Below are 14,292 nucleotides of genomic sequence, written 5' to 3'. Positions count from 1 at the left end.
TAGAATAGGTGGTGTCGATATCTAAATCAAGGATCAACCAGTTTTAGACCGAACATTAAGCTCTAGAACTAATTGTAGTAGCAAATGTCCTTTTCAAAAGATAGAATAATAGGCTACAAAAGAAGGGAGAAAGAATTGTTAAAAGTTTTAACTCCTCAAGAGATTAGGGTAGATAACGTAAAAATTAGATGCCTTAAAAATGGACAGAAATACAAGTTATATTTGATATCACTAAAAAGAAAAACACTTTTTCTTGTGATGACTTGTATCATTTGCATCAACCTGTTGTTGGCAGATGGCTTATTAAAAATAGCAATACTTGAAATTCTATGTTGATTTTTACTACTAACTGTGATAGTGAGATACAGGTCTTGCAAAAAGAAAAGGCATTTAACAGGATACTTCCTATAGATTTTCACAGTAAACAAGGTGATGATGCCAACTTAACTCATCCGAAAATACAAGACAAAAAAAATTTAGTAAAGCTCTTTTGTCTTTCAGGCAATAAGGACTCATCGATAGTGATAGCTTCTACGTGGAATCTGAAGAAGAGATTAAAACCTCAAGGAAGCATTGCAGGAGATAAAGTCACTAGACATAAGCAAGGAGAGTAGGTTTTCCCTAAAAAATGTCAATCACATCAATCATCCATCCTCTGTTTGTCTATGAAAATTGGACCTCCCTGCGTAAGATTCGAATACACTGTTTTGAGTAAGGGCATGAAAATAGCAAGTGTTGATGAGTCTCCGGTGTACCCCTCGAGCAAAGAACACAATCTCTATTAAGATGTTGTAACCACGGACGATCCATGGTGGAGAGTCGTTCATGTAGAGCTAGTCATAAGATAAACGAATTCCTAAAAATTTTAAATGGGCCCATAAGGAGTGAATACCAACCTACCTTTTGGGCCTGAAGAACGAAATATGACATACACCCTCCTATTGGTGTAGGGGCCTCCCCTCAGAGTGATCGAATCTTGTGTGCCTTGTAGTAGAGGCAAATTTTGGATGATATCCAATATAATCATGTCCGTCCATGTGTGTATGGGCGTGAGAGACAATGGCCAATGTCATACTCCATTGTGAATAACCTCTCTAAGGAGCATGTCTCCCCGTGTGTGGGTGTGATAGGGGCCATGTGGAAATATAGTTATTAAGGTCCCCATAGGATGCCAAGGATCCTGCCATATATATTTTAATTCCCCATTGCCAATCTTATAATGGATATGAGGCTGTCAATAGTGCCATCTGCTTTCATCTTTAACTTATAAACTCACCTAGATCCTATAGCTTTCTTGTTTGGTGGCAGAGGTGTGACTTCCCAAGTCTGATTTTTGTTAAGACCTTCCAATTCATTTTGCATTGCTGCTCTCTACTCTGTACTTTGTTGTGCTTGGAAGAAATTGGTAGGCTCCTACACGTCGGTTAGAGAAGCCAAAAAACAAGCATGTGTAGAGCTGATCTTTGCAATCAAAGATCAGTTATCATTGACAAGATCACAATAAAAGTCTTGCATCCAAGAAGGCCTATAAAAAGGTCTAGAGGACTTTCTCAAAGCTATTGGTGGCTCTGCAGCAAGGCTTATTTCACACTGGTTTGAAGGGGAAGACTCATGGCCAGCTGGAGGTGAACTGCTGGACAATACAAGGTTTGAATCTTCAAACATAATGGGGAAAGGACATGTAACTGTGTTAAGCTGCTTCCTAGCAAAAGGAAAAACTTTTTCATAAAACTTGACATCTCTTGAAACTAATAGGGTACGTTTATCTAAATCAAACAATCTATATCCCTTTTGAACTTGAGCATAACCAAGAAACACACATTTTATAGCCCTAGTATCAAAAATTTTCCTTTAGATGACAAGGTATTAGTAGCAAAACAGAGGGTGAAAAAAAACTCTTAAATGTGAACAGTCAACAGGCTTCTTGTTTAATACTTCATAAAGAGTTTTTCATTTTAATCTAGGTCTAAGTAACTTATTTATCATATAGGTGGCAGTGAATATAGCTTCAGACCAAAACATGCTAGGTACATTTGATTGAAACATCAAATCTCTAGCAACCTCAAGAAGGTACTAATGTTTTCTTTCTACAATCCCATTTTGTTGCCGGATGTAAGTGCATGTTCTTAATTTGTTACAAAATCCCTTGATTTTTCATGAAATCTTGGCAATCTTTGTTAAGATATTCAATACCATTATCACTTCTAATAGTTTTAGTATTTTTATAAAACTGTGTGAGTACCATTTTATGAAAAGCTTTCAAAATGGACAGTGTTTCAAACTTATGTTACATCTGAAAAGTCCAAATACTTCTACTGTGATCATTAACAAGAGTTAACATATAGTTGCAATATGATATAGAATGTTGATTATAGGACCCCCCAAATATCCACATGCACAAGTGTGGAGTGGCAACCTCAAGACCCTAATCAACTATTAAAATAATGTGGAGTACGAAACTCCTTAATACAAACCAGTACTACACAAAAATGAATGATAATAAGAAAATAATAAGAACAAATCTTAAGATTACAGATTTGTAGAAGTAGGCTTAGTTTTAGCCAGATCCCAAAATTCCGGATGAAAGCACCATTCACTAAGAGTGTTTATCCCATGTTTGCTCCACCTCCAAAAGTTGTAGATGTTGCAGGATGAGAAAATGGAAGTATGACTTTGGGATTAAGTTTTCTCGAAAATCATAAACCATGGGCAAGAAAAGGTAATGGAATGGAATTTAGTCTTGATAGGGTTACCATAAGGATTGAATGATGAGCCCCTATTCTATATACATATATGTTGATATGATGTATGGTTAATATAAGACAAAATATTTTGTAACTTATATTAATTCGGAATCAGAGATTTGCAAAACAAAGCCTGGAGTTTACCCTAGAGAAGCTATGGAAACCCTACCCGTTATTGCAGGAAGGGATTTTTCACAAAAAATTCTAATACTCAATAATATAAGAGACTAGAAAATTTTGATTGAAGTAGCGCTAGGGACACCTTGGTGCAAGGTGAAAACATCTCCTATCTACTTTAATGATACAAGTGTTGATATTTTATTTCTACTTAATTCACTTGCATAGTGTGTTTATGATAACTAGAACGCGCATAGAGAGGGATCTTTGTCTTCCGCATTTTCTTGTCTATACGGAGCATATACATACTGTTTACCATTCTTGAAACCACTTGTTGCTGGTCTATCAGGTATCAATCTAACTATCACTATAAATTCTGCTGATTTTGTATTAGTTCAAAAGCAAAGGTGGATCTCTGTGAAAGAATATTGCTCCGCATTAACAAAAGAAGATTGCCGACGTCAATCGGGTTCCTTCATTGCTTGTGAAAAGGTGAGTGTAGAGCTATTTTTCTGTCTCTATTGGTGAAGGGGGTTTATCTGGAGGAAATCTCTCTTATTACTGTAGATGAAGTCAATCATTTGTTTATTTTCAGTATAAAATTATAGAATACCCTGGATGATTTGTTTCTTACATATACCCTTTTCACTACAAAGATTCTAGAAGTGACTTCGATTATATCGTATCTACTAAATCTTTCACTTGATTTAGGTTCATTTTCAACGTATAGTTGCTGCACATACTGATGTGAATTTGGAGGATTGTTCATTTCTTGATACCTGCCGTCACATGAAGGTAAACTTATATTGTTATTTCATTTCCTATTGAGACTTATATTGTTATTTCATTTCCTATTGAGATTTATTTGGCTACATGTTGAAACCAAATTACTGATACTTGGGTTGATGATAGACATGCAAGTATGTCCATTATGAGCTGGATTAAACTTCGGACGTATCACCTATGATGATGGGTCAAGCTACTTTACCCCCTCCCAAGCCATTGAAGCCTCAAAGTGCTCACTATTGCTTGGAAGTAGAGCTGAGGGCCACAATGGATTAACTGTGACATACGTTCATTTCGAATGGATATTTTAGGGCAATTTGGAGTTATAATGGCTGATCCTCCTTGGGATATTCATATGGAATTGCTGTATGGAACTATGGCTGATGATGAGATGCGCACTCTTAATGTTCCTGCATTACAAACTGATGGTCTGATATTTCTTTGGGTTACTGGATGTGCAATGGAACTTGGACGGGAATGGTATGCCTCTTTTTATATTGATTCTTCTTTATCTTAAAATGATGTACTTTTTACTAAATGGCCTGAATACTACTGGTTAGAGGATCTATGTTATTAACTTAACAAGAATGAGATTACTGGATGATTGATGTAGGTCGCTCAAAATTAGGAATTCTGGATCGGGGTCGCAAGGTCGGATCGCCGGGTCGTGATCGCTGAATCCTTCTTTTAAGCTACCTGGAGTGGATCCTGAGAACACAGCAAACGTAAGACTAGCCGAGAAGCCCTCGGTGATGGCCCTCCAATGCTTAAGTTAGAAAAGTTGGGGTCGAAAATGAGATCGAAATAGAACACAAATATGGCGGTAAAAGTAAGTGATGAAAACGTTTTTAAAATATCATAAATGAGGGTATTTATACTTGTACGGTACCCTCTATATGGGCGACACGTGGCTACAATGAAAGCGTGCCGCGTCACCCTCTGTCAGATCTGCCACCGCCGCTGCTGCACCTGCGCAATGGGGCCCTCCTGCACAGTCATAGGATGCAGTCATAGGATGTTAGTAATTTGCTAAAAATGGGGGGATATTTCTGTAATTATGCAATTCTCCTCATCATTACTCCCTCACTTCTCTTAGTGCCATTAATGACACTAAGGGAAGTGAACAGTCACATGCCCGTTGGGAGGGATGTCTCGGCCGTCTATTCTAAGCCACGTGTCTCCATCTGATGGAATGTGGAATGGCGCGTCGCCACAAATATTCCCCAATATATAGTCCCGCATTTGAACCTTTTTTACCGCTCCAACTAATCGCATTCGACCTCTCCCTGCGAACTATCTCCACTTTCCAGGTATTTTTTCATCCTTTCTTGTTCCAACTTTTGATATCATGTCTTCTAAGTCTAGGAGCGGTTCTGTTCATGTGTCTGCTTCCGAGTCCACGACGAACTCAGAATCGAGTTCGTCGTCAGGGTCGTCCACAACCTCCTCTAGGGAGACCGCAGGCACTTCCCGCGATCCTACTGCTTCCATTTCTCAACCTTCTGATCTTCCCGAAGAGATAGATGAATCCGATGACACCCCTGTTTTTCAAAAATATACTGAAATGATGCAACAAAAATCATGGTTAGGAATAGCGAGCATCATTAAAACGACTCTTGTAGCATTAAAAAGAAAATATTACATCCCTGCGATTATGATATCAAAATTCCTCGTTCATTTGATCGTATGCATCAGCCCCCAGAGGGTTATTGTGCCTTTTTCGTGCTTCATTTAGATGTCGGTCTGCGTTTTTCATTACCCCGCGAAGTAAATAACATCCTTGTCCAATTAGGTCTCTGCCCCATGCAGTTGTCCCCCAATTCTATCAGCCATATTCTCATGTTCATCATAGTTATGAAACATCTTGACTTGCCCCCTTCCTTTGACAATTTCTGGTCTTTATACAATATCACTGCTTCCAAGCGGTCGGGGGAGACTGGTTGGTTCTACTTAACCGCACGCAAGGACTGTCGTTTCTTGGACGACCTGCGATCCAACGTTGGTCCTTGGCGTGATAGATATTTCTTTCTTCGACCTCCCCCTGGGCAATCTTGGGATTTCAACTTAGGTTGGAGCGAGTCTAAACCAAAACCTGTTACATTTGGGGAGGGGTTCGAGAGCGATCTCATAAACTATATCACTCTGTTTTGGTACCTTCCAAAAGTACTATTACAGGAAAAGGTCTTGAAGCTCGCGGGCCTCTCCCTTGCTCCTATCCCGGTCAAAAGTTCCTTAGGTGACTTCATAGATCTCCTTCGTTTTGCTTCTTTTTCTCAAATAGCTTCTAACAATTTATTATCTCGCAGAATCTGAAATCATGCTAGCAAGACTTGCGAACAAGACCAGAGCCAAGAAGGGAACAGTAACCCCCTTTGTTGACCGTGAGCTCAAGCGGGCAACAGCAGCAGCTAAAGGAAAAATTCAAAGAACGGGTTCCAACCCCGACCCCATCTCCAAACGCTACTGCCTCTGAACAACAATCAACTCCTACTGCAGTAAGAGATCAGACACTGGACGAGCGGGTTGAGGTGGTAGAAATTTCTGAGGATCGCGGTCAAAAAAGGAAAAGAGGAGTCCGATCCCAGAGGTAGAGCCAACCGAGCCGACGGAAAGTAGGAGTGATCCTTCTTCAAGGTCGACTAAGCAGGGTCGACTCGAGGCTAAGCTTGCTGCAGATCGTGTCACCGAGCCTGAGAACAGGAAGAAGTTTGCCACGTTTCAAGCAGCGTGGCAACGGACAAGAGACGAGCGACCTTCATCCGCTCAAAGGGCCAAGATGTACGGGGAAAAATGGATCCCTAACTGGAAGATATCCAAGAACAACAGCGTTCTTCGGACTTTTGCTGGACAGGACTCATGGGAAGTTTACAAGGCGGCCTGCCTCGAACGAGATCAAGTGATCCTTGCACAGACCTCCCTCACCTCCCTCGAAGAGCATTTCGCTCATAACATGACTCAGGTAACCAAACAATCTCAGTCCTCTTGCAAATTTAAATTCTAAGTACTAATTTTGTTGTTGTCAGGCCATGGTTTTTGCCCATCATATCTCCCTCCAAGGCTCTATGTGGAGGCATGACAAAATCCTTCTCGCGGCAAAGACTGTGGAGATGGAGAAGAAAATTCTGGAGGAGCAAGAACTGATCGAATCCTTACGGGCAGAATCTCAAGAGAAGAGGGAGCTCGCTTCCAAACTGAAAATTTCTGAAAGAGAATTGGAAGAGACCAAGCTCTCAGCTCTAGCGGATCGTGCTGCTGCTTTGGAAGCCGGTCGGGAACAAAGATCAGCGGAAGGTGGGGATCAAGGCATAGCGGAAGGTAGAGCCCTTTTTCTGCAGAGCTGAGAATTTCAAGATATGATGAGTGAAGCTCGCTTAAACGGTGCTCGGGATTTTCTGAGATCAAGGACCTTCAGGGAAGCTGTGGAGAATCAAGCTTCGGATCTAATGATCGAAGGATTTGAAAAGTGCCAAGGCCAAATCCAAAAGCTTGATGGGTTTGCCGAGAGTTTCGACCTGGAACAGCTTGATGTCTCCCTGGATAGAAACCTCGAGCCTTATCCCCCAGGCCCTAAACCCACTGATGAATTCTCTGAATTTCTGCCTTTGATGAATGACCTACCACCCCCTTTTCCTATCTCTTGATATATGTTAACGAATGAACAGCTTTTGTAGATCTTATTTTGAACTGATGGATAACTCTAGGGATCATTTCCATCTTTTGTAAGTGTATAAGCGATATCAGCGCTTTTTGATTATTCGAACTCCTAGCAATTATGTGCTTTATATACTTGGAGGAAACTTTCAGAATACCGATAATCTCTTCGGGTCGTTTTGTAAGATTTTCATAAAGTTCATGCATGTTGTTCAGAATAAATAAATAGTCTTTAGATCGTTGAAGAGCCCTCAGTATAAATAAATTTTTCGATCGCTAAAGAAGCTCTTTTTCAGGTTAGGAAGTCCTGCGTTCTTTTCAGATCGCTTATGAACCTTTTTCATGTTTAAGAAATCCTGCGTTCTTTTTCAGATCGCTTATGAACCTTTGTAGGTTAAGAAATCCTGTGTTCTTTTTCAAATCGTTTATGAACCTTTTTAGGTTAGAAATCCTGCGTTCTTTTTCAGATCGCTTATGAACCTTTTTAGGTTAGAAATCCTGCCTTCTTTTTCAGATCGCTTATGAACCTTTGTAGGTTAGGAATAATGCAAAATTTTCCCAGATCGCTTATGAACCTTTTAGGTTAGTCAACTTTGCATGAATTTAATGAGATGGTAGATGCAAAATGACCTTTTTCAGGTCGTCTTTTTCAGACTTGGCAGTGTCTTTTTCAGACAAGTACAGAACCTTTTCCCGGTCGTCTTTTTCAGACGAATACAAAAACCTTTTTTAAGGTAAAATTTCTACTACATCGCTTACACGTGTTCAAGCATAAAATTTCTTCAAGTTATGAATATTCCATGGTCGCGGTAGATTCTTCCCTTCTAAATCTTGCAAGATGTATGTCCCTTTTCTTCGGATCTCCTCGACCTTATACGGGTCTTCTCAGGTCGGGTCGAGTTTCCCAACATGTTTCCACACTTCCACTTTTTTCAAGACAAGGTCACCGACTTGAAAATTTCTCGGTCGTACTCGACGATTATAATTTCGGGTCATTATACTTTTATAGCGCAATATCTTCACATAAGCACGATCTCTTCGTTCTTCTATCATGGTCAGGTCAAATGCTCGTTCCTGAGAATTTTCTTTGCTGTATATTGGGTGACTCGAGCAGTTTCTTCACCAATCTCCGCAGGTATGATGGCTTCACTGCCGTATACCAAACAAAATAGGGTCTCACCGGTCGCCGTTCGCGGGGTCGTTCGATATGCCCAGAGTACTCCAGGCAATTCTTCGACCCAGGCCCCCTTAACTCCTTTCAATCTAGTCTTCAGATATTGCAATAGGGTACGGTTCGTGACCTCAGCCTGACCATTTGCCTGTGGATTCCCAACCGCCGTGAAATTCTGTTGGATTTTTAGCTCTTTGCACCATGCCACGATCCTCTTTCCTTGGAACTAGGTTCCATTATCCGACATAAGGATGCGAGGGATTCCGAACCTGCAAATGATATTCTTCCAAATGAAATTAATTACCTCTTTTTTGGAGATTTTTACTAGAGCTTCGGCCTCGACTCACTTGAAAAAATACTCGACCGCCACAATCAGAAATTTTTTCTGTGCCGCTGCCTAAGGAAACAGACCCACGATGTCGATTCCCCACTGATCAAAAGGGCATGCGACCTTCAAAGGCTCCAGCGGGGTCGCAGGAGAATACAACAGTCCGGCGTACTTCTGGCAACTTTTGCATTTTCTAGCGAATCCTCCACGATCGTAGGCCAGAAATAACCTTGCCTTATGATTTTTTGAGCCAAAGATCTTCCTCCCGAATGATTTCCGCAACTGCCTTCATGTATCTCTTTCATAACGTATTGTGCCCTCTCCGCGTCCAGGCACTTCAATAAAATACCCTCCGGAGTTCTTTTGTAGAGATCGTCACCAATCATGGTAAAACGGTTTGCCTTAAACTGTAGTCTTTTGGCAGTGATCGCATCACTGGGTAGTTCCCCGTGCTTCAAATATCGAACAAAGGGTGTTTTCCATGAATCAGCCGTCTCAACCACGTGAACCTCTGCTTCATCTATTATTGGTTTAGATTTTACCATGACCGTGATCTTTCTCTCCTTAATTCCTTCAACCAACGATCCAAATCTGGACAGGGCATCTGCTCGCATGTTTTCATCCCTCGGAATCTGAATGATCGTACATCGATCAGACTTCTTCATCATATCCTTCACCCTTGCCAAGTATTGTGTCATGGACCACTCGCACATTTCATAAGTAGCTTGTACCTGCATCGCGACAAGTTGTGAGTCCGTATATACGTCTACTTGCCTTATTCCTCTGTCTAGTGTTATCTGCAATCCTTGAATCAGAGCCTCGTATTCGGCTTCATTGTTTGTGGCTGGGAAATTTAACCTCACCGCGATCTCGATCTCAACTCCATCCGGTCCTTGCAAGTAAATGCCGGCCACTCCATTTTTTGAGGTCGAGGATCCATCTACATGTAAGAGCCACCGCTCCTCTTTCTCTGGTTGTTCTCCCTCGAACTCGACCAGGAAGTCAGCAAACACTTGCGCCTTTATCGCATTCCTTGTCTGAAACTCGATATCGAACTCTCCTAACTCCACTGCCCATTTGATCATCCTACCAGATGTATCCGGCTTGGACATAACCTGCTTCAAAGGATGATTAGTCAATACAACAATGGGGTGGGATTGGAAATAAGGTTGCAGTTTTCTTGTTGTGATCACCAAAGCCAATGCTAGCTTCTCGATCTGGATGTATTTCTTTTCTGCCCCTTGTAGCATCTTGCTTACATAATAAACCGGGTTTTGCTTGCCATTCTCCTCGCGAACCAGCATCGAACTTACCGCATAATCTGAAACAGCCAAATATACATACAAATTTTTCACCCACCATGGGATTAGAAAACAATGGTGGGGTGGTTAGATACAATTTCAGCTCCTGAAGAGCTTGTTCGCATTCTTTGTTCCATTCAAAATTATTTGCCTTCCGCAAAACTTTGAAGAAAGGTATGTTTCGATCAGCAAACCTGGCTATGAAACGATTTAGCCAGGCGACCTTTCCCATCAATTGTTGCACCTCTTTTATCGATTTTGGCGATCCCAGCTGCATGATCGCTTTGATTTTTTCTTGGATTGGCCTCAATGCCCCACTCGCTAACCATGTACCCCAGAAACTTACCTCCTCGTACCCCAAATGTGCGCTTTGATGGATTTAGCTTCATACCATAAGATCGCATGATGTCGAAAGCTGTTCGCAAGTTTGCTAAATGATCGCCCTCCTGCTTGCTTTTAACTAGCATATCATCAACATATACTTCCATCGTACTCCCGATATGATCCTTGAACATACGGCTGACCAATCTTTGGTAGGTCGCTCCTGCATTCTTCAATCCAAATGGCATTACATTATAGCAATACACCCCTTTTTCAGTCACGAACGCGGTCTTCTCTGCATCTTCCTTGGCCATAAAAATTTGATGGTAGCCCTGATAAGCGTCCATCATACTGAACAGTGCACACCCTGCCATCGAATCTACCAGTAGATCAATCCTCGGAAGCGGGTATGGATCTTTTGGGCAAGCCTTATTAAGATCCGTGTAATCTGTACACATTCTCCATTTCCCTGCCGCCTTCGGAACAATCACAACGTTTAATAACCAGGTCGTGTACTGAATTTCTCTAACGAACCCTGCTTGCAGCAGCTTACCGACCTCTTCCTCGATGATCTTGTTCCTCTCGATCCCCAACACTCTCTTTTTCTGCTTCACTGGCTTAACCTGCGGGTCGATATTAAGCCTATGAACAATAATCTCAAGATTGATACCTTGAAAGTCATATGGGCTCCACGCAAATAGGTCGCTATTGCTCCGCAGGAAATCAATCATCATTGTCTCTATCTCTGTAGTCATCTGCGACCCAATACAGGTCAATTTTTGAAAATTTCCTGAAATTAACTCCACCTCCTTATATTCTTCTGACGGTTCAATCCTTTCCATTTTTCCTCGCTTCGCCTCCTCTCCTCGGTTCAATTCCTCCTTTCTTTTTTCTTTCTTTAGCTCTCCTTGCTTCACAGCTAAGTTGTAGCATTGTCGAGCTATTCGTTGATCGCATTTAACCTCTTCGACTCCCTGTGGTGTTGGAAACTTCATCTTCAAATGATATGTGGACACCACTGCTCTAAACTTGTTCAACCCTGGTCGTCCCTATACAACATTATACGCGAATGGGTTGTCGACCACCGGAATTGGACCATGCATGTTTTTCTCTTGGGTTCTTCCCCCAACGAAACGGGCAGCTCAATTACACCTTCTAGGACGACCTCACTGCCTCCAAATCCGACCAAGGGTGTCCATACGGGCTTCAATCTCACATTTCCCAAATCCATTTTCCTGAGGACATCACTAAAAATAATATCAACAAAACTACCATTATCAATCAACACCTTGTGTACCTGATAATTCGCGATGTCCATTTTTATGACCATAGGGTCATTCTGGTCGAGCGTATCGGAACTCAAATCCTCGTCTCCAAAGACGATGTTGTCCTGTTTTTCCACCTGCATCATTAGCTCACTGTGCTTGAGCTTGCTTTCTCTCGCGTATTTTCTCCTTGCCCTCGCTGAACCCCCATTCGTGGGTCCACCAGATATAGTGTGAATGACGCCTTTTGTGGGTGCGTTATCTCGTGCTCCACTTCCTCCTGCTTCATCCCTCTGATGCCTTTCGCGACTCCGCGACCTACTGCGACCTCCCGCCTCTGATCTCCTATCAATCAAGTGTTTAAAATAACCTTGCCTTACCAGTCGTTCGATCTCGTCTCTCAACTGGTAGCAATCTTTCGTGTTATGCCCTTTGTCTTTGTGGAATCTGCAATATTTATTGGAGTTTCTCTTGGTCTGGGTGTCGCGCATCTTTCCCGGCCATTGCAGGAGGCCCTCCTTCTCGACCATCATCATCATTTTTTCTCTGGTGGTCGTCAGGAGAGTGTATCTATGATATCGAGGCACGTAAGGTCCCTTTCGTTCGCGATCTCTCTTAGATCGTTGTTTACCTTCTCGCGATCTTTCTCCTCTCGATCTCCCAGGATCCCTTGTCCAATCATTATCTTTCATAGCGTTCATCTCTTCTTTATCGATATACTTCTGAGCCATTTCCATCAACTGTTCTGTTCCCGTTGGCGGGTCGCGTGCCAATGCCGATGCGAAAGGACCTTTCTGTAAACCATGGATCAAAATGCTCACCATCATGTCGATCCTCAAATCTTGGACCTCCAACACCTCGTTATTGAATCGTCCCATGAAAGCCTTTAATGTTTCATCCTCCCACTGTCTAATTGTGAACAGGTGGGTGGCCGATCGCTTCGCCTTTCTCTTGCTGGCAAAATGAAAAGAAAACTAGTGAATTAATTGTTCATAGGAATCAATCGTTTCACTACCTAGGCTCGTGAACCATTCCTGAGCCTTGCCCTTCAAAGTAGTGACAAATAGCTTTGCCTTGATCGGGTCTGTTTGGCCATAAAGATTCATAACCAGATCGAAAGCAGCGACATGTTCCCTCGAATCCTTACTCCCATCGTACTTGGGTAGATCCGGGAATCGAAAACTGCTATCTATAACTTCCAACAAAATTTGGTTTGTGAAGGGCGAGCTTCTATTTTGCGACACTAGCTCTCCCCTCTTCTTCAATTCTTCAATTTGCTTCCCCAGTTGCTCAATCTGCTTCCGAACACTGTCTACCTCCGCTCGCGATATAGCCGGTTGTCTACTGGCGGTTTTTCTGCTAACCAATGTTCTTTTGCTAGTTACTTCATTTGATAAGGTTCTCTTGGGACCTTTTTCAGATGCTCACGAGACCTCTCTCCTTTGTTCCGCCTCTATCTCCTGAAACAGCTGCCGCTTATCCCCTTCTCTAGCGGGGGTCACTGTCCTGCGCTCATACTCAACAATGGCTTTCCTGCTCGCCTCATCGATCATACGTTGTAGTTCTTCCCTGGTCATCTGCACCATCCTCTCCTCTCCTTTCCTTGGAGTCTCCTCTACTGGTTAATCCCATCGTGATGACCCTTCCATTTTCAGTTTGCTCTCAATTTCCCACAGACGGCGCTAAATGATGTAGGTCGCTCAAAATTAGGATTTCTGGATTGGGGTCGCAAGGTCGGATCGCCGTGTCGTGATCGCTAAATCCTTCTTTTAAGCTACCTGGAGTGGATCCTGAGAACACAGCAAACGTAAGGCTAGCCGAGAAGCCCTCGGCGATGGCCCTCTGATGCTTAAGTTAGAAAAGGTGGGGTCGAAAATGAGATCGAAACATAACACAAATATGGCGGTAAAAGTAAGTGATGAAAACGTCTTTAAAATATCATAAATGAGGGTATTTATACTTGTACGGTACCCTCTATATGGGCGAAACGTGGCTCGAATGAAAGCGTGCCACGTCACCCTCTGTCAGATCTGCCACCGCCGCTGCTGCACCTGCGCAATGGGCCCTCTTGCACAATCATAGGATGCAATCATAGAATGTCAGTAATTTGCTAAAAATGGAGGGTATTTTTATAATTATGTAATTCTCCTCGTCAATGATTTACCTTCAACCATCAAAGCAGCCCCAGCTGATTCTTTTACTAGGAAAAGTTATCTGGCTGAAAAGTGATGGATGTCTGAAAAGTGATGGCTTAATAGTGGACGTGCTACTATTCATAGTACAGTTACGGAACTGAAGAAGCTCATCTCTCAACATTTCTTTGCTTGCATTTGATTATTTCTTAATATGTATCTTTCCTCTTATAGAGCTGATACGCCAGTTCTTAAAGTACATGGATCTGGAACATCCTTTTTGGAATGAAATACACTATTCCCATCAACTATTCCTCAACTCACAATTCTGTATTTTAGGTTCTATGTTAAAGCTATGGTGTTTACATACGGGTATACGTGTGTGTATATACATATATAAAGAAATCTATTGAAGAATTAAGGTTTTAGTTATAATATGATATATTATATGTACTTAACATGTCCAATATTCATTG

The 14,292-nt window shown here is 42.0% G+C and overlaps 2 protein-coding genes across 2 annotated transcripts; both read right to left on the bottom strand.

The window, feature by feature from the left end:
- LOC105164513 lies at positions 8,923–10,101 on the bottom strand. Its single transcript, XM_011083166.1, has one exon. It carries the CDS (start codon positions 10,099–10,101, stop codon positions 8,923–8,925), a length of 1,179 nt encoding a protein of 392 aa, XP_011081468.1.
- On the bottom strand, positions 11,453–13,270 carry LOC105164512. Its single transcript, XM_011083165.1, has 3 exons — positions 13,113–13,270; positions 12,714–13,040; positions 11,453–12,638 (listed from the first exon to the last, which is right to left on the bottom strand). Exons 1-3 carry the CDS (start codon positions 13,268–13,270, stop codon positions 11,453–11,455), a joined length of 1,671 nt encoding a protein of 556 aa, XP_011081467.1.

This window comes from Sesamum indicum, linkage group LG6 (genome assembly GCF_000512975.1).
Source record: "Sesamum indicum cultivar Zhongzhi No. 13 linkage group LG6, S_indicum_v1.0, whole genome shotgun sequence".
NCBI lineage: Eukaryota > Viridiplantae > Streptophyta > Magnoliopsida > Lamiales > Pedaliaceae > Sesamum > Sesamum indicum.
This window is presented reverse-complemented; position numbering and strand designations above follow the sequence as displayed.

What these genes read in the sequence shown, in the direction of transcription:
- LOC105164513 (XM_011083166.1), bottom strand. Translation starts at nt 10,101, where the DNA reads ATGCTGGTTCGCGAGGAGAATGGCAAGCAAAACCCGGTTTATTATGTA.
- LOC105164512 (XM_011083165.1), bottom strand. Translation starts at nt 13,270, where the DNA reads ATGGTGCAGATGACCAGGGAAGAACTACAACGTATGATCGATGAGGCG. An exon ending in GAACAAAGGAGAGAGGTCTC is followed by an intron (nt 13,041 to 13,112) that starts GTGAGCATCTGA and finishes ATTGGTTAGCAG; the next exon opens with AAAAACCGCCAGTAGACAAC. An exon ending in AAGGGCAAGGCTCAGGAATG is followed by an intron (nt 12,639 to 12,713) that starts GTTCACGAGCCT and finishes TCATTTTGCCAG; the next exon opens with CAAGAGAAAGGCGAAGCGAT.